Genomic DNA, 18556 nt, shown 5'->3' with positions numbered 1-18556 from the left:
ATTGCAGCCAAGTGGCTCAAAAGCACAACCTCAGGAGGAAGTGGAAGGACGAGGTCAGGATCAGGGCAGAGCAGCTGGGTCCTGAGCACTTCCCACCACTCCTGAATTCCCTGGAGGCTGGGGAATGGCAGGAGCAAGAGCAAGGTCAGGCCTGTTACCACAAAGGGAATAGAGATCACAGTGCTCCAAAGGGTCTGACCTTGCCTGACCCAGCTGGACATGAGCCAGGTGTGCCCAGATGGGCAAGAAGGTCCATGGCACCTGGGCTGTGTGGCCAGCAGGAGCAGGGCAGTGCCTGTCCCCTGTGCTGGCACTGCTGGGACACCTCCAGTGCTGGGGACAGCCCTGGGACCCTCCTGACAAAACAAAGCACATTGAGGGGCTGGAGCGTGTCCAGGGCAGGGAACGGAGCTGGGGAAGGGGCTGGAGCACCAGGAGAGGCTGAGGGAGCTGGGAAAGGGGCTCAGCCTGGAGAAAAGGAGGCTCAGGGGGCCCTTCTGGCTCTGCACAACTCCTGACAGGAGGGGACAGCCGGGGGGTCGGGCTCTGCTCCCAGGGAACAGGGACAGGACAACAGAAAATGACATCTAGTTGTACCTGGAGAGGTTTAGATTGAATATTAGGGAAAAATTTTCACCAGAAGGATTCTCCAATCCTGGCACAGCTGTCCAGGATGGAGATGGAGTCCCCACACCTGAATGGATTTAAAAGCCATGTGGATGTGGTACCTGGGGACATGGGGCAGTGGTGGCCTTGGCAGTGATGAGGGATGGTTGGACTGGATGGTCTTAGAGAGCTTTTCCAAACAAAATTATGCTGTGACACCTTGTATGGAAAGCACATGGCAAAAGTGCCCTGGAGTTAAAGCATTTCCAGAAGGAACATCCTGGACTATCTGGGGCCAGAGCAGCTGCCCCAACCAGCCCCAACCAGCCCCACATTGATGGGGACACAGCTCTGGGGAGCTGCCCCAGCCCCAAAAACACAATCCCTTGCCAGGGAAGAGAAAGCATATGTCACAAGTTCCCACAGATTCAAAAATCTGTCAGATTCATGGAGGAAAACTCAGTTTTGATAAACACAAAGTTCCACCTTTGGCTCCAGGAGTGCTGCAGCCAAAATTTGCTGGGTGAGTGGGGAGACAGGTCTCGCTGTGCTGAGCAGTGACATTCACACAGCTCTACAAAGCTCTGTCCCAAGCAAGACACAGGACAAGTTTCTTCTCTGCCTCTCTGATGTGCCAGATATGAAGAAAACCTTTTCCACCTCTGGCTGAGAGCAGCTGGGCATGTCCTTGGGCACAGCTGATCATGTTTGCTTGAAGAATTAGGAGGGGAGACGCCCCAGGAAGACACAATGGACGGAGCATGGGAACCAAGGAGAGATTCCCAATAAAAATACATCAGAATGTTTAATCTAGACAACAACTCTGCCTTACACCAGTGCTGAGGATCAATTTTGTCACCCTGCAAAGGGACATAAACTTTGCAGGAACAAATAACATCCCTGTCCTTGCCCTCCACATCCATCCAGGGCCAGCAAGTCCAGCCCTGGAAGTCTCGCTGCTCACCCAGATCTGGGCTCGATTCGTCCCAGCGATGGTGGGAAGAAGATTTTTGCTGATGTCACCTGTTCCTGAGTCACCTCCCGGTCACAGGGCTCCTCGTGAGCCAGCCCAGCTGAGTCACACGGGGTTGTGTAACCGGAGTTCCCTGTTTGCACAGATTTGCGGGAAGCAGGGGGGGAGGATTTTGCAGGATCCTCCAGATCTATGCTCGTGAGCAGCACAAGGCTAAAGGTGTTGCTCGTGGGTGTCTAGCAGGACACCAAGACCCCTGATGCCTTAAATTATCTCCCATCCACATCAGGAGCATGCAGTCCCCACCAGCCAGGACAGCAACTCTTGCTCAATGAGGCAGCAAAGCTCATCTTCTGTCTGGACAGAAAAAACCTGGTCAACAAACATCGACTTCCACCAGACAAGACTAAGTCCATCAGAATTAGCCAACAACGCACCCAAGGCTTGTTTCAGCCAGCTTTTTAAAGCCACGTGCTCCAGCAGTGACCCTGGCAGACAGTGAACGCTTGGAGGGTGAGGAGCTGAGCTCAGGGTGTCCCAGCTCCCATGGAGAAGTGAGGATTATGTCGGTGCCCAACCCTTCCAGCAAGGATTTATCAGGAAGTGTTATGGTTTTACAAAATCCTGTTTTGGTTGCCCTGGGCGAGTATTCTACCTTGGCAGCTGATGCAGCCGTGTAATAACCATCATTATGCCCATCAAGGTCTCAGAGATGTTCTGCTGCTGCCAGGGAGAGCGAGTCAGCTGCAAAATCATGTCACAGAAATCTTAGAATCAAAGAAATTCTTGGGTTTGAAGGAGCTTTAAAGCTCATCTCATTTCAGCCCCCTGCCATGGGCAGGGACACTTTCCACTATCCCAGGCTTCTCCAAGCCCTGTCCAGACTGGCCTTGGACATTTCCAGGGATGATGCTCAAAGAGGGACACAAAGCCAATAATAAAAGAACCTCAGAGGCAAATACTGTAATGTTGCTTCAGCAGTAAAATGATAGTGTTTAAAAGCATCTGAAAAGTATGAATCAGGAAAAAAAAAGAGTGGATATTCCCCAAAGGAGATCTGGCAGCCCAGAACCCAGGCTTGGGGTTCAGGCAGGAGCACAATTCACTCCTACCCCAAGCAGAGCAGAGTTATTTGGTTGCTAAATAAACCTGCAGCTCATACCCTTTTTGTAAGCAATGATGGTTTTAAACCCTGAAGATGAAAAAAAACTAATTGCATTTATTCGGACCATAAAAAATTATGGTAGGAGATGAACATACAAAGAAACTTTTTTTTTCCCTAAAACCTATAGGTGTTGGCTGTGCAGCAGCCTGGTCAAGAGCTATTTGCTGTTCAGCAAAACAGTTTGAAGCAGGGGCACCATGATTCAATCAACATTGATTTAAGAATGATAAAAGAGGTTTACACAAGGCCTCCTGACCCATTTCCTTATCTCATTCCTGTAGTGGTGGATTTTGCTCCAAAGGCCAAAGCCTCAGCAAACACCATTCATTTTTTCTGATAGTCTAAAACAATACCATGAGAAAAAAGGGGGTTTGTTTCGTGCCTGGCTTGGGCACACAAGGGATTTTTGAACTCTGGGAAGTCTCAAATGGAGAAATGTTCCTGGCTGCATTCAGTATCATATATGAAAACAACTTTTCATTGAACCACAGAATGGTTTGGGTTGGAATGACCTTAAAAGTTCATCCCATTCCACCCCCTGCCATGGGCAGGGACACCTTCCACTAGCCCAGGTTGTCCCAAGCCCTGTCCAGCCTGGCCTTGGACACTTCCAGGGAAGCAGAAACTTCTCTAGGTGCCCTGTACCAGGGCCTCCCCACCCTCACAGACAAGAATTCCTCCCCAACATCCCATCATACCCATTCCTCCTTATCCTGTCCCTCCATCCCTTGTCCCCAGTCCCTCTCCAGCTCTCCTGGAGCCCCTTTAGGCCCTGGAAGAGGCTCTGAGCTCTCCCTGGATCCTTCCCTTCTCCAGGTGAGCATCCCCAGCTCTCCCAGCCTGGCCCCAGAGCAGAGGGGCTCCAGGACTTGGAGCATTTTATCTCAAAAATGAACAACTTATCTCAAAAATGAACAACTTATCTCAAAAACGAACACCTTATCTCAAAAACTGACATGTTTTCAGTCCAAACCAGCTGCAATAGGGGCAGCAATTTTGACACTTCCCCAGAAAGGGCAGAAAGTCAGCAGGCTGTGCAAAGTTTTAGTTCATACTTTCGTTTCTTGCAAAAGACACCAAATATTTGCAAGAAAAACATGTGGCTGCTCCCTCCTGAACAGCCCACAGAGGACACTGGCAGACCCTGAAGGATGGGCTCCCTGGTGACTCAGAACAAGGCAAAATAAAATGTTTTTTCTGGGTCTGGATAGGTTTAAAACCGCTCTTCTGTGACTTCTTGGTGAAAACCTAGCTGGAAATAAAGAGATGTGGGGAATTCAGAGGGAACTGATTGAGTTGCTGGGAGAAATAAGTGTGATGTGATGTCCTGACTGCAGCTCCACATGACCGGAGGCACAGAGGCTTTTGGAGCTGGACTGTGCAAAGGGTGGGACAAAATCCAGGTTATTTCTCCTGTGTTTTATGTCAACAAAACCTCCCAGACAACGTGGAAAACTGAAATCAACCTTCACAAAGAGAGCCAAGAAATCCTGTGGAGACAGAGGGAAGTTGGGCAGGTTACAAGTGATTTTTTTAAAAAATTATTTTCATTGCTAAAACACCAATAAAAACATAGTGAAGGGGTGGTTAAATATTACATGCAAAGGCATGCAGTGGTCCAAGGGCCATTGCACAGAGAGCATTGAAGAATAAGAACATTTAAGGACATAAAAAAACATCTCCAATTTTACTGCATAAGTACTGGGTTGTGCAGTCAAGTGTATTAAATGTTACTCTGATTTTTCTCATCACTTCACTAGGAAATCTTCTCAAACTGGAATCAATCTTTAAAATGTAAATGTGACCAAAAATAGATTGATATAAAGGAAGCCAGGGGGATAAAAGGAATGTGCTGACTGGTTTTTGATCACTGATTGATTATTTTTGGTTCCAGGCCACATGGTCTTTTCATTTTTGAGAATGGTGGGGAGTATAGTTCTTCTCTCCTCCTCACAGAGAAAGGTGAGAAAATAACAAAAAAAAGGTGTTTTTCTCATTAAAGAGAAGCTTTAGTGTCACTGTGGTTTAGAACAGAGCTTGAAACTGCCTGCTGAGATGATTTTTCTGTCATTCATATTCCTGAAAATTGGCCAAAATAAAGGAAAAAGAGTCAATCAGCACAGTAACACAGTGAAATACTTCACTACTTCTGCATTTCCAGATGAAAACTTCAAGGGATGCTGGCAGGACAGAGATGAGATAGAGGCAGGCTGGAGGAGGGAAGCAGGAGGAACACAGAATCCCAGAATGGTTTGGGTGGGATGGGACCTTAAAGCTCATCCCATTCCATCCCTTGCCAAGGGCAGGGACACCTTCCACTATTCCAGGCTGATCCAAGCCCCATCCAACCTGGCCTTGGACACTGCCAGGGATGGGGCAGCCACAGCTTCTCTGGGCTGTGTGATGCAGGTGGAGATGAAAAGGGATGGGTGTGGGGTGCAGGTGGGATTTAGGAAGGATACAGGCAGGTTGGAGGAGGAAAACCAGATGGGAGAGAGGCCAGCTGGAGGAGAGAAACAGGAAGGAAACGGGATAAAAGCAGGAAGGAGACAGGATAACAAAGGGTGGGATACAGGTGGGATTCAGGAAAAATCCAGACAGGTTACTGGAGGAAAACTAGTTGGGATGGTGATAGGATGGAAGAAGGAAGTAGGAAGGATGTGGATGGGATGAAGCAGGGATAAAGGTGGGATGCAGGTGGGATTGAGGAGGAATGCAGGCAGATTGGAAGACGATGGGATGGAGTAGGGCAGGAAGGGAGAAAGGCAGGAGGAAGGATGCGGGATGGGATGGGATGGGATGGGATGGGATGGGATGGGATGGCAGAGGATGGAACATCTGTGGGATGGAAGCAGGCCAGAGGCAGGCTGGAGGAGGGATACAGGTGGGCTGGAGGTGGAATTTAGGAAGGATGCAGGCAGGTTGGAGGTGGAAAACTAGGTGGGATGGAGGTGGGCAGGAGGAGGGATGGAAGCAGGAGCAGGGTGCAGGCAGGACAAAGGAAGCAGGGGCAGCGATCAGGAGCGATGCACACAGGCAGGAGCAGGGATAGTGGATGGAGGGAAGCAGGCAGGAGGGAGGAGGGAAGCAGTGAAAAGCAGTGAGGAGCAGTGAGGAGCAGGGATGGAGCAGGGATGGAAGGAGGGAGGGAAGCAGGCAGGAGGAAGGAGGGAAGCAGTGAGTGAGAAGCAGTGAGAAGCAGTGAGAAGCAGTGAGGAGCAGGGATGGAGCAGGGATGGAGGACAGAGGGAAGCAGGCAGGAAAGGGATGTAGGGCGGAGGGAAGGAGATAGGAACAGGGATAGTGGATGGAGGGAAGCAGGCAGGAGGAAGGAGGGAAGTGAGAAGCAGTGAGAAGCAGGCAGGAGCAGGGATGGAGCAGGGATGGAGGACAGAGGGAAGGAGACAGGAACAGGGATGGAGGACAGAGGGAAGCAAGCAGGAAAGGGATGGAGGGCGGAGGGAAGGAGACAGGAGCAGGGATAGTGGATGGAGGGAAGCAGGCAGGAGGAAGGAGGGAAGCAGTGAGAAGCAGTGAGAAGCAGTGAGGAGCAGGGATGGAGGACGGAGGGAAGGAGACAGGACCAGGGATGGAGAACAGAGGGAAGGAGACAGGAACAGGGATGGAGAATGGAGGGAAGCAGGCAGGAACAGGGATGGAGAACGGAGGGAAGCAGGCAGGAGGGAGGAGGGAAGCAGTGAGAAGCAGTGAGGAGCAGGGATGGAGCAGGGATGGAGCAGGGATGGAGCAGGGATGGAAAACGGAGGGAAGCAGGCAGGAGGGAGGAGGGAAGCAGTGAGAAGCAGTGAGAAGCACTGAGGAGCAGGGATGGAGCAGGGATGGAAGGAGGGAGGGAGGCGGGCTCCGGGGGGGGGCGGGCAGCCGGCAGGATGCTGTCACACTGGGGGCGGGCCGGCCCGGGATGACTCAGCCTCCGGGAGCTGCCCCGGCCGTGGCTACCGAGCACTTGCGGGGCCGAGAGTCCCGGTGAGTCCCGGTGGGTCCCGGTGGGTCCCGGTGGGTCCCGGTGGGTCCGGTGGGTCCCGGTGGGTCCCGGTGAGTCCCGGTGGGTCCCGGTGGGTCCCCAGGACGCGCACAAGAAGCGCAGCGGCGGCGGCGGCGGGGAGCGGTAAGGGACGGGATGCTATGGGGCAGGGACACGGAAATGGGGCACCCCCTTCCAGGGCTCCGTCAGGGCCACGGAACACCCGCAGGGACAACAGCAGCAGCGTCCCCGCTTTTTCCAGCGGCGCTTTGGGGGATCTTTGCCCGTGGCTAGTGCGGGATGCGCGGTGAGCGAGGGGGATGCGCTGCGGCGCAGATTGGTGCGGGGAAAATAAACCCTCAAAACGCATCAAACCTTCGGGAAGGGCGACGGGAGCAGAGAGGAAACCTTGTTTTTGCGATCGAGACAGGAAAAACACCGCAGCCCTCTGCTCGTCAGCTGACGGCGAGGTGGGTCTGGCACCCTGAACATCCCGTGATGCCCAGCCTGGGGCTGGACCGGGACCGTGGCTTGGGAATGGAGCTGGAGAAGCTGCCGTGTGTCCCTCGGGATGCTCTGCGGGTGTGATACAGCGAGGATCGCTTCCTTCTGGCGTTTCCCTCTGGGTTGAGGGATGAGATGATCCCCTCTGGATGAAGGGAAGGGATTTCCCTAGCACCGGGTGTCGTGGGCTTGTGCAAGGCTCTGCTTTATGGACTGCTCTTCATTTGGGAGGAATTTTGTGCTTTCTGTGCATGGAAGCTGCAGAGCTGAGTGCTGCAGTTTGTCTTAGGAGGGAATTGTCAGATGCAAAGCGGCCAGGTCCAGTAGGGTTGAAATATAAGAATATATACCAAGAGATATAACCAATATAAACAAGAATATATAAGAAATATATAAGAAATCTTTAGGATTTCTTCCAACCCAGACCTCTCCAGAATTCTGTTATCTGACCTGTGTTAGCGATCCGGCTTTGCTAGAAGGGAATAAGCGTGGGGAGGAGCGCCTCATGTTGTTTTTTGAGTTTTTTTTCCGTGATGGAAACATAATTGAAGCTTGGTTAATGCAGCAAGAGCTGTGATGAAGTCCCCAGAGCACGGGTTTGGTGCTCACCTGGTGGCGCAGCAGGCTGGGCTGGATCCGGAGCTGGAGCTGAACCTCTCTGGCTTGGCTTTGTTGTGGTTTGGAGTCACAAGCCCTGGCAGAGAACAAAGGACAAAGCTCGGCCCAGGCTGAGGGCTGGTGCTGAGCTGGACACATGATTTGGGCTGTGCTGAGCACCCCTGGCCCTGCAGGGCTGGGGGGTGTTGTAGAAGGGAGGGTGGGGAAGCTTTTCCCTTCCCCAGAGCCTCGGAGAAGGTGTGGATGCCTCTGTCTGTGCCTGCAGGGGCTGGGAGATGCTTCAGGGCTGTGACTTACCTGTGGTCTGACCTGCCCCGACCTGGCCGTGTGAGCTGGGCTCGGAATAGCCGGATCGGGGGTTGGGTCCTTGCTTTTCCTTAGATAAAGTTAAATGGGGCTTGTGGGGTTTGTTTTGGGGAAGGAGACCTTTGTGGTGAAGGTGAAGGGACTGGCAGCTGGGTGATGTGTGATCCTGCTGAGGTCTGGAACAGCAGGGCTCGACTGTCAGGAGCTCTGTCCCTGAGGAAACAGGCAGGGAGCTGCCCTGGCTCCCAGGTCTGGGCAGGAGGGATGGAGATGGCACTGGGGTGGTGTCTCCTCCTTCCCTCCTCCTCCTCCTCCTCCTCTGCGACAGCACCGAGGGCTGTGGGTGGATGCTGCAGCAGCAGCACAGCCACAGCCCTCGGGCTGCTCTCCTCCCTCGCAGGCTGCAGCTGCTCTGAGCAGCTCCTGCAGAGCCTTCGGCCTCGCTGCCTCCTCCTCGCTGCCTGGGACAGGGGCTGCACTCCATTTCTCAATTTCAGCTGGCCCAAATGCCCTCTGACCAGCTGGCTGGATCGTGAGTGTCCCGTCCTGCCCAGGGTCAGGTGTGCTGCTGGGTGTTTATTTCTTGCTCATCCCTGAAGAAATGGCATTAGCAGATGCTTTGGATCTCAAAGTATTCTCTGCTCTCCCGAGGGGCTCTTTGCAAGCCCCAAACATCCTCCTGCCGCCTGGGGAGCTCTGCAGGGCGAAGCTGGCGTGTCCTGAGAAGCGCAGCAGCCTTATTTCTGTTTCCAGGCTGATGGGCTGTGGTGGGGTGTGAGCTGTGGGACATCCTTAGCCAGGGTTAGCCCGAAGCTGGGGCACCTCTGGAGACCTTGTGGGGTGCAGAGGGAAAGGATCTGCTGGGGGTTCCTGGGGAAACTCCTCTGCCCTGCTTGCTGTGCACGAAGCAGGGGGCAGATGCTGGGGTGCAGCAGATGTGTTGCAATTCTGGTTTTGGGGCTGCTGCTCTGGGGTTTAAACGGCTGCGAGGTTTTAGGGTGAGGAGGGGTGTGAGGAGGAGATCACGGTGCTGGGGGAAGCTCTTGCTGCTCAGATCAGCTGGGCCAGGCGGGTGAGGGAGGAAACCAGCAGCTTTCTGTCGCTGTAGGGTCTCTGGGGTGGTTGTGGTTGGGCTGCACGTGACCCACGGCCGGTGGGAATCCGTCCTGCCAGTCCCGTGCCTGTGTGTCCTATTTATAGACCTGCTGTACACAGGATAAAGCCAGGGAGAAAAGGGGGGGTTAGGGAGGAAGAAATCCCACGGGGGATGAGGATTTCCCCTTCCTTTTCCAGGCAGATCTTGGGATACCTGGTGCCAGCTGAGAGTGTCAGCTCCCACCTCACGGCCATAGGAGGCCTTGTGGAATAATAGAAAGGTTTGGGTTGGAAGAGGTGTTTAAAGGACATTTAATTCCAACCTTTCTGCCATGGGTAGGGACATCTTTATCTGTATATTTTAACTATACATTAGGTTGCTCAGAGCCCTGTCCAGCCTGACATTGAATGTTTTTTGGGACGGGGCATCCCCCATCTCTTGGGGCAGCCGAGAGTTCTAGTGCCTCACCGCCCTCACAGCCTGGAATTCCTTCCCAATATCCCATCCATCCCTGCCCTCTGACAGTGGGAAGCCATTCCCTGTGTCCTGTTCCTCCATCCCTTGTCCCCAGTCCCTCTCCAGCTCTCCTGGAGCCCCTTTAGGCCCTGGGAGGAGCTCTGAGCTCTCCCTGGATCCTTCTCTTTCCCACCCTGGACACCCCAGCTCTCTCATGAGCCATAGGGAGGCTCCATGCTCACAGGAGACTTGGCAAAAGGGGTTTTTTTGCCTAAAAAGCCTTCTGGCTCCCAGCTCTTGGATTTGCTGGCCCTGGGCCATGTCCACAGTGCAGATGCAAAGCAGCAGAGCTGAAACTCTGCATGTTGGAGGGGAAACTGCTGGGATCTATTTTCAGTTTGGTTTCGGGTTGCCTGGAGAGTGTGGTCTGGTAACCCGAGGATGGGAGATGTCCCGGGTCTGTCCCTCAAAAGCTGGCTGGGAGCAGCACATGGATGCCTGGCAGGGTGGTTTTCAGCCTGTCAGCAGATTCACAGACATCCTGCTGAAAATAAAAAGTGTAATCATGTGACTTCTGGCCTCAAAAACGCCTCCTGCCTCTGCTATGGGGAAATACCGAGTTCACTGCAGGAAGTGCAGAGGGTTTTGGGGTTTGATATTTGTCTGTGTGTTTTTTATATATATATTTTTTTTTTTTTAAATAAGATTTTTCATTAAAAAGGTGCTTCAGCTCAGGCTGGTTACCTGCCAGGCTTCCCGTGGCCTGTTGTGGGCCAAAAGCACAGTTGTATTTTTGTATATAAAAACATAATTAACAATGATACAAAGTGTATATTTTTTTTGCCTGGGTGTAACCTCCTCCCTGCTCTGCAAGCAGGGGAGCACAGCCAGCGGGTCCCTTGCCTGCAGAAACCTCTAAACAAGAAAACACTCACAAAACCCCTGAAAATATGCATAAAACCCCTTCAAAGAGGTGAGATTTAGGAGTGGGAGTGCTGCTGAAACTCAGCTGGGTGGTTTTTTTTTTGGTTGTTTTTTTTTTTGGCTGAGGTTCCTGCTGAAAGCACAGAGAAAGAGGGAACAAATAAATCAATAAGTGGTGGAAGGAGGAGTGGGAAAGGAGAAAAAAAGCCCCTTTATAGAGCGAGCTGCAGCCGCCTGGGCTCACTGCTGGCAGAAAGTAGGACACTCCTGCTGGGTTTTCTTCTCTGGAAAGGCTAAAGTTGGCTGTGAGTGGGTGGAAGCAGCCGGCAGGGAGGTGTGTGTGTGTCTCCCATCCCCATCCCCTGCTCAGCCAGCTCTGCTGCTGCGTGTCCGCTTTAAGGCCGGGCTTGCAAAGGTGATTACACGTTCAGCTGGCTGAGTTGAGCAGGAATTAAAGCCTGAATATCTCTGCTGTGGAGGATCTGAGGTCTTGGGGTGCCTCACCAGGCTTGGGGCTCCTTGTGGTGGATGTGGGGCTGGTGGGAGGGAGCTGGGAGGGTTTGGAGGAGGAGGAGGGTGCCCTGGTGTGTTTGCAGAGATAAAGGAGCTCGTGGCCTTGTGATGTGTCTGAGTCAGGCGTGGGGACGTGGAACAAGTGGCTGCTGGGGCTGGATTTGAAGTTGGGCAATTTGATGTGAATTAGGTTAAAGGGGAGCAGGGAAACCACGGAGCCCTGGAGTGTCTGTGGGCTGGGTGCTGCTTGTGCTCCTGCACAGGAGGCTGTGGTCCTTCCTTTCCTGCTCTTGGGTTCCCCCTGCATCTCTGATCCCCAAATTTGGGCTCTCCTCATAGCCTGCACCTCCCTGGGGAAAAGCCCCAGTGGGAGGGGAGCAGGGGACAGCAGCTCTGGCGTCACACATGGGGCTGTCACACCCCCAGGGCAACAGGCTGGCCCAAATGAGGCTCTAAAGTCTAAAAATGTAATTTGGAGTAATATCTTTAACGGGAAGAGCAGGGCCAGGGCCTATCAAGTCCCATGCCTGAAGTTTGGTGTGAAGGTGGGCTGTCACTTACTCCTTCTCCTGGTCCTTATTCTCCACTGTTGTGGATGTAAACACAGGTTTTAATACCCTCCAAATCCCTTGGATCTGCTTCAAAAGGTATTTTCCTGCTGCTGCTAATCCTGCAGTGGTCAACAAACAAGGTTGCCTTGTCTGATTTCTCCTGAGCTGCAGGGGAGGGGGGTTTGTGACTCTGTTCCTGTTTCTCTCTCCCGACCTTTGGGACAATTTGGGATCTGGTGCAGCCACACATTCTATCCTCCCACTGCTGCAGCTGAGCCCACCTTGGGAGTGTTTCCAACCATGCTCCAATGTGGCTGCAGGTGGAGTGTCCTGTTCAGTAGCCAAGATGTGGCCGTCCATGTCCCTCCTGTGTGTCCTGGTGGCCTTGGCCAGCGCTCGCAGCGTTCCTTACTTCCCTCCTCTCTCCGATGACCTGGTCAACCACATAAACAAGCTCAACACCACCTGGAAGGTGAGTACTGGGCTGATTTGGGTCTGTTTTGGGCATGCATTGCTGGCAGTCCCCTGGTGGGATTCAGTGGCTGAGCTTTGGCAGTGTCACCGTGGTGGTGGCCTTGGTCCAGCCTTGGTCCCAGCTGCCTTTTCCAGTGAGGTGATGCTGTCGGGGTTCCTGCAGGGATAGGAACTGTGGAGCTCCTCTTTGGAGCAGGGCAGGATGAATTTGTGCAGCAGGAGGAGCAATGTAAGAGGAGGAAACTCTGCAGAAGGCTGGAGATGAGCAGGGAGCATCCAGTTACTGATGACCTGACCCTCCTTGGTCAGTTTGCTGTGTCCAGAGCCTCGAGCTGGACCTTACTGGTCCTGATGGGCTAATCCTGAATCCTGGGCTGTGTTCTCTGTCTGTAGGTAGTTGGCTCTTGGCCCCTGGGCTTTGCAGCAGGTGTCAGACTCTGGTTGGGATTCAGGGAGCTCTGGAGCACCGGGCTGTGGTCCCAGAGATGCTCTTGGTGGCTCTGGAGAGTCATTTCTGTGTGTCTCTCCCCAGGCAGGGCACAACTTCCACAATGCTGACATGAGCTACGTGAAGAAACTCTGTGGCACCTTCCTGGGTGGGCCCAAGCTCCCTGAGAGGTGAGTGCAGGGAGGAGGAGGAGGTGAAGCTCCAGGAAAACTTGTGTGGGTCCTTCATGAGCATCTGGGCTGGGTGAGGGGCTCTCCTGGCAGGCTGTGGGCAGCAGGGTGGACGTTGTTCATGGAATTAGCACGCATGAGGGGAGAATCAACCCTGTGTCCTGCAGTTGTGCAGTTTGTTATCCTTGAAAAGGAACACGCCAGAGGAGCTGCTGACCTGGTCTGGGCACAGCACAAGTATTTTATGCCCTTTCAGTAAGCAAACAACAGCCCTCGTCCTCCAGGTCACCTTCAGAGGAGGCTGGAGAGTGCAGAGCAGGCGGTTGTGGTTGTCTGGAGGTCCTGAGGCAGGGTTTCCCTCTCCTCACAGGGTGGATTTTGCTGCAGACATGGAGCTGCCCGATAACTTCGACTCGCGGACGCAGTGGCCCAACTGTCCCACCATCAGCGAGATAAGAGACCAGGGCTCCTGTGGCTCTTGCTGGGTAAGGACAGGGCAAGTTTAGTGCTGTGCTTGTGAAATATGCTGGGCAAAACCCGTGCCTTTGTGTTTGCTGCTGAACCCCCTGCCATGGGCTAGGACACCTCCCACTATCCCAGATTGTTCCAAGTCCTGTCCAGCCTGGCCTTGGACACTGCCAGGGATCCAGGGGCAGCCCCAGCTTCTCTGGGCACCCTGTGCCAGGGCCTCCCCACCCTCACAGGGAACAATTCCTTCCCAATATCCCATCCATCCCTGCCCTCTGGCACTGGGAAGCCATTCCCTGTGTCCTGTCCCTCCATCCCTGGTCCCCAGTCCCTCTCCAGCTCTCCCAGCCTGGCTCCAGAGCAGAGGGGCTCCAGCCCTTGGAGCATCTTTGTTACCCTTTGTGAGGGAACACAGTGGGGTCCTGGGGACTATGCTTTCTGCACTCATTTCCAGGGGGTTTCCACCCTGGCCAGCTCTAATGGTTGTTTTGGGGTTGCCCTCAGGCTTTTGGTGCCGTGGAAGCGATTTCAGACCGGATCTGTGTCCACACCAACGCCAAGGTCAGCGTGGAGGTCTCAGCTGAGGACCTGCTGTCGTGCTGTGGCTTTGAGTGTGGCATGGGGTGAGCTGCTCCTGGTCCTTGTGCACCTGGAAGGTGGTTGGGAGGAACAGGGGCAGACCCCGGAGGTGCTGACTGCCTTCATCACCTCCCTTACAAGCACGAAGCTCCTCCAGAGGTTTGTGCTGTGGATGAAGGAGCTAGGTGGGAAGATAAAGGTGATTCCAGTCCCTGGGACACATCCTGCCCCAAGCACAGTGGATGGTGATGGCTGCAAGCACAAAGTGATGCTCTCCCACACAGAGCTAGCAGCTGCCAGAGCCAAAGGAAGAATCCTTTCATAGTCCTGGATCCTTGGTTTTCAGGCACAAGCCTTTTGCCTGTTGCCTGCTGGCTTTCCCAGCTGCTGAGCACAGGGTTGAGAGTTGAGTCTCCAAGTCCTGTTGCTCCTGGCAGCAGGAGCTGCTCAGGGACCTGCTAAGGAGACACTTTGGGATTTGGAGCCATGGGTGCTCTTAAGGGAGATCCTGGGGAAGAAAAGAACAGACTGAAAAAAGGCTTAATGTGCCCAAACCTTACTTTGAACCATCTCGGGGTGGCTCCATTCCCCTGCCTTTCCCAAAAGGGGGTGGCTGGGGCTGGAGCTGGTGCCTCTCCCCCCAGGTGCAATGGTGGTTACCCCTCCGGCGCGTGGAGGTACTGGACAGAGAGGGGCCTCGTGTCCGGGGGTCTCTACGATTCCCACGTGGGTAAGTCCTGGCAGAGACCCTTGGGAAAGCGAGGAGGAGCATCTCTGCTTGGTTAAGGTTCATGTTTTTTGGGATGCTTCTCTCCTGGTCTCTTCTTGTGGCTGCTCCCCCCTTCAGCTCGAGCATCTCTGCAGTCCCAGCTGGCTGCCCCTGCAGCTCCCTCGAGTCAGTCCTTTGGGACAAGGGTCCCTGAGCAGCCCCCAGAGGCAGCAGGCCTCAAAAGAGGCCTCAACACACCCCCCAAGGCTCCTGTTTCCACAGCAGGAATGAATCTGGCTGTGAATTTTGTGTTCTTGCTGCTTTTGGAGCAGTTCGCTGCACTTTGGATGAGGTCAGGAATTCTCCTGACTTGTTTCCCCTTCAAAAAATAACTTCCAGACTGGAAGCCTCTGCCTCCCCCTGTCATGACCATCAGCTGGTTCATGTTTCCACCTTTTCCATCACCATTTGGAGAGGGAGGTGGTGGGAAGCAGGTCTGGTGGGGGAAGCACATTGCTCATGAAGGGATCGCCCATCCCATTGCAGGGGAAGACCTCCTGCACCCCACTGATTTGTGGGGTTCCTGAGGCACAAAGGCTCTTCCCTGGGGCCTCTGGTGCCTTTTCCAGCGTGGCTGGTGGGATCTTTTGGGGACAGCCAGCTGATGTCACCTCTGTCCTGGACAGGCTGCCGGCCCTACTCCATCCCACCCTGCGAGCACCACGTCAACGGCAGCCGGCCCCCCTGCACCGGGGAGGGAGGGGGCACCCCGAGGTGCAGCCGGCACTGTGAGCCCGGCTACTCCCCCTCATACAAGGAGGACAAGCACTATGGTAAGGGAGGTGGCCTCCAAAGCTGCTCCTTCTGGGAGCTGGGAGGGGTTGGCAGGATGGAATGCGTTCCTGGTGGGGTTTTTTTTTTCCCCCCTGTCCCTGGAGGCTCCGTTCTGGTGGTCCTGGAGCAAAGCTGAGTGTGCCATACCCTCAGTTTGTGTTTGCTGAGACTCAGCTGGGAAGGGGGAACTGGTGGAACTGGTTTGAGTCCTCGTGGTGCATGTGGCTGGCTTGAAGAGTGTGGTGCTGAGCCCCATCTGGTGTCAAAGCCGGCTCCAAGTCTCCTTGGCAGCAGCCAGCCCTGCACATTGAGGATAATCCAGCTGTTTCTTGGAGATTTATCTTCACCTTGAGTCTTCTGGGATTTAAAAAGGAGAATGTACAAGGGAAAAATGTCCATTCCCACTAAAGCTGTCTGGAATAGGTCTCTGGGTACAGAATAGGACTCAGATGAAATAATTCCCTCTGGAATTACTCCCACTTCTCCTGCCTGGCTGTGTCAGCCCCTCTGGAGCTGCTGGGTTTGGATTTAACCTGAATTTAAGTGCAAGAGGACTCCTTCAGGGTCACACTGAGCTTGGTGGAGCCATCCTGTGTGGCTTGACAGTGCCATCCTAAGGGTGGGAATTCTTTTCCTTTTAGGCATCACATCCTACGGAGTTCCTCGCAGTGAGAAGGAAATCATGGCTGAGATCTACAAGAACGGCCCAGTGGAAGGAGCCTTCATTGTCTATGAGGATTTCCTGATGTACAAATCTGGTGAGCAGCAGCACTGGGGCTGGGTGGGGGGAGCTCTGTTCCCTGCTTCATCCACAGGGTCCCTCTTTTGTGGCCCTGGGCTGGCTCCTGCAGACCTGGGGATCTCAGCCTCACACCTGAGTGTGTGGTGTGGCGTGGGCAGATGCCAACTCCTGCATCCATCGCAAGGGTAATGGCTCTTGGGACTGGATCAGGGAAGGAGCCCTGATGGGAAGCAACCCGAATTCCAGCTGACAACAGCAGCCCAGATTTTAGGACCTCAAAACTCTTGTTGTGAGCTGCCTTTGAGCCCCCTGGGGAATGTCTCCGGGTGTCCTGTGTGCTCAGCTGGTGCTGAGCATCAGTCACAGAATCATGGAATGGTTTGGGTGGGAAGATAATGATTAAAAACCATCTCATTCCAATCCCCTGCCATGGGCAGGGACACCTTCCACTGTCCCAGGCTGCTCCAAGCCCCTTCCAGACTGGTCTTGGACACTTCCAGGGATCCAGGAGCAGCCACAGCTTCTCTGACAACCTGTGCCAGGGCCTCCCCACCCTCACAGGGAAGAATTTCCTCCTAACACCCAACCTAAATCTCCCATCTTTTAGTTTAAAACCTTTCCCTTCTGTCTTACCACTATCTCCCTGTGTAGAACTCCTTCCTCCAGACTCTGCACTAACTTCAGTTTCCCATTTAACCAAAAACCCCTCCTGAGCCGCTCTGGGGCTGTGATACCGAGTGGCCCCCGGGCTGTGAGCTCTCTGTGATGTGGACAAGCGGTGCTTGTTGACATTTTGGGGTTCTTTTTCCCTTGCAGGGGTTTACCAGCACGTGTCTGGGGAGCAGGTGGGAGGCCACGCCATCCGCCTCCTGGGCTGGGGCGTGGAGAACGACACTCCCTACTGGCTGGTGGCCAACTCCTGGAACACCGACTGGGGGGAGAACGGTGAGAGCCACCAGGAATCCCCATTGCCCCACCCCATTCCCCTCAGATGGATGGAGAGGGTGACTTTTTTCTTTTCTTGGTGTTCTCCCAGGCTTCTTCAAAATCCTGCGGGGAGAGGACCACTGTGGCATCGAGTCCGAGGTTGTGGCCGGCATCCCCAGGACGGAGCAGTACTGGAAGAGGATGTAACTCTGATCAAACCACAAATAATCCTGAGTCCCTGATGCTTTTAACTGATAGTGGGTTGGGTGCAGAGACCCCCCCCTCCCTTCTAAGAGACTCTAGTACAGGTTACTTTATTAAAGCTTTTTATCTTTTTTTTTTTTTTTTTTTTTGTTCATGGGTTGGTTTTTTTTTTTGGGGTTTTTGTTTTTTAAATTGTACAGTGGAGCTGGAGGTGGAACTGCTCTCTGCCAACCTCCTGCTTCTGGTGGGTCACAGCAGGTCATTGGGGCATTCCCTGCTCAGAGGACTGCTGGAGAGCTCGCTGGCCTCTTGGAATTTGGACCCCTTCCAGCCCAGTTTGCTGCTGGGAGGGGAGGAAAACAGTAGCTTTGTGCTGGGATTAGGGACTTGGTGGGGCAGCAGAGGTGGATGCTGCTGGAAAGCCATGGCCAGGGGGGATTTGATCATGGGTTGATCTGACTGTTAGCACCCAAAACAAGCAGGGAAGAATTTCCTGTGAGTGTGTGCCTTGAATTGGCTAAAATTAGACCAATTAACGACAAAATACTGATGGAACTTGATGTGGGGGTGGCTCTGGCCTGAGCTGCCTGCACCAAGTCCCTCCTGCATCGCCTGCTCTGCTCCATCCTCCTGGCTTTTTAAACCACTTCTTTCCTCAACTCTTCACTGGCTTTTTTATCTGCTGTAGTCTGGGGTTATTGATGCTGGGGAAGGGCCTGGCTGGAGCTCCATGAGCCTTTGATCAAACACCCTGCGAGCATCTGGGAGGGAGCTGGAAAGAGCACAGCTCTTCTCCTCTGCGGCTGAGCAGCTTGATGTGTGCAGGTCATGCCTGGGTAAGGGTGCAGCACCCAAATTTGGGGTGCTTTGGGGCTGTGGGTGCTGATGCTGAGCTGAGGGATGGCTCTCAAGTCTGCGTCAGGGAGCTCAAGCCGATGCTTGGAGGTGTCTCGCTAATTTGGAGACGATTAAAGATTTTTTTTTCTTGAGCCACAGGCATTAAGGAAGGTAAAAAACCTTATTTTTGTTACTGGGGGGAGGTGTAGTAGGCTGTGTACAGGAGGAATCATGTGATTTGCCAACACTAATATAGCAAAGAGCTTTTTTTTCTTTGTTTTTTTTGTTAATTTTAAAGCACAAAATGTATTACTGAGCTGAGGCTACGGGTCTGAAATGTGTGAAGCAGGCTCTCCATGCACTGTAAAATAGCCCCTTACCTCTGCTTGCTCAGGCAGCAGTGAGGCAGAGCTGTGCTGCATTTGGCTGGAACACCTGTGCCAATAAATGATTTCTCCAGTGTCTCA

At 53.5% G+C, this 18556-nt stretch overlaps 1 protein-coding gene across 11 annotated transcripts; it reads left to right on the top strand.

Moving 5' to 3' along the window:
• The first annotated feature begins 6603 nt into the window (after positions 1-6603).
• CTSB (cathepsin B) lies at positions 6604-18556 on the top strand. Of its 11 annotated transcripts, none has more exons than XM_086875455.1 (10): positions 6604-6731; positions 12018-12169; positions 12704-12789; positions 13160-13274; positions 13762-13880; positions 14481-14566; positions 15232-15378; positions 16021-16137; positions 16938-17066; positions 17158-18556. In XM_086875455.1, exons 2-10 carry the CDS (start codon positions 12044-12046, stop codon positions 17253-17255), a joined length of 1023 nt encoding a protein of 340 aa, XP_086731581.1. In that variant the 5' UTR covers positions 6604-6731; positions 12018-12043; the 3' UTR covers positions 17256-18556. The 11 variants fall into 11 exon arrangements, with proteins under 11 accessions (XP_086731581.1, XP_086731580.1, XP_023779988.2 ...); XM_086875454.1 differs by having other exon boundaries at positions 6617-6751; XM_023924220.2 differs by having other exon boundaries at positions 6643-6741.

Source organism: Cyanistes caeruleus, chromosome 2, assembly GCF_971803275.1.
Source record: "Cyanistes caeruleus chromosome 2, bCyaCae1.hap1.1, whole genome shotgun sequence".
NCBI classification, from domain to species: Eukaryota; Metazoa; Chordata; class Aves; order Passeriformes; family Paridae; genus Cyanistes; species Cyanistes caeruleus.
This window is presented reverse-complemented; position numbering and strand designations above follow the sequence as displayed.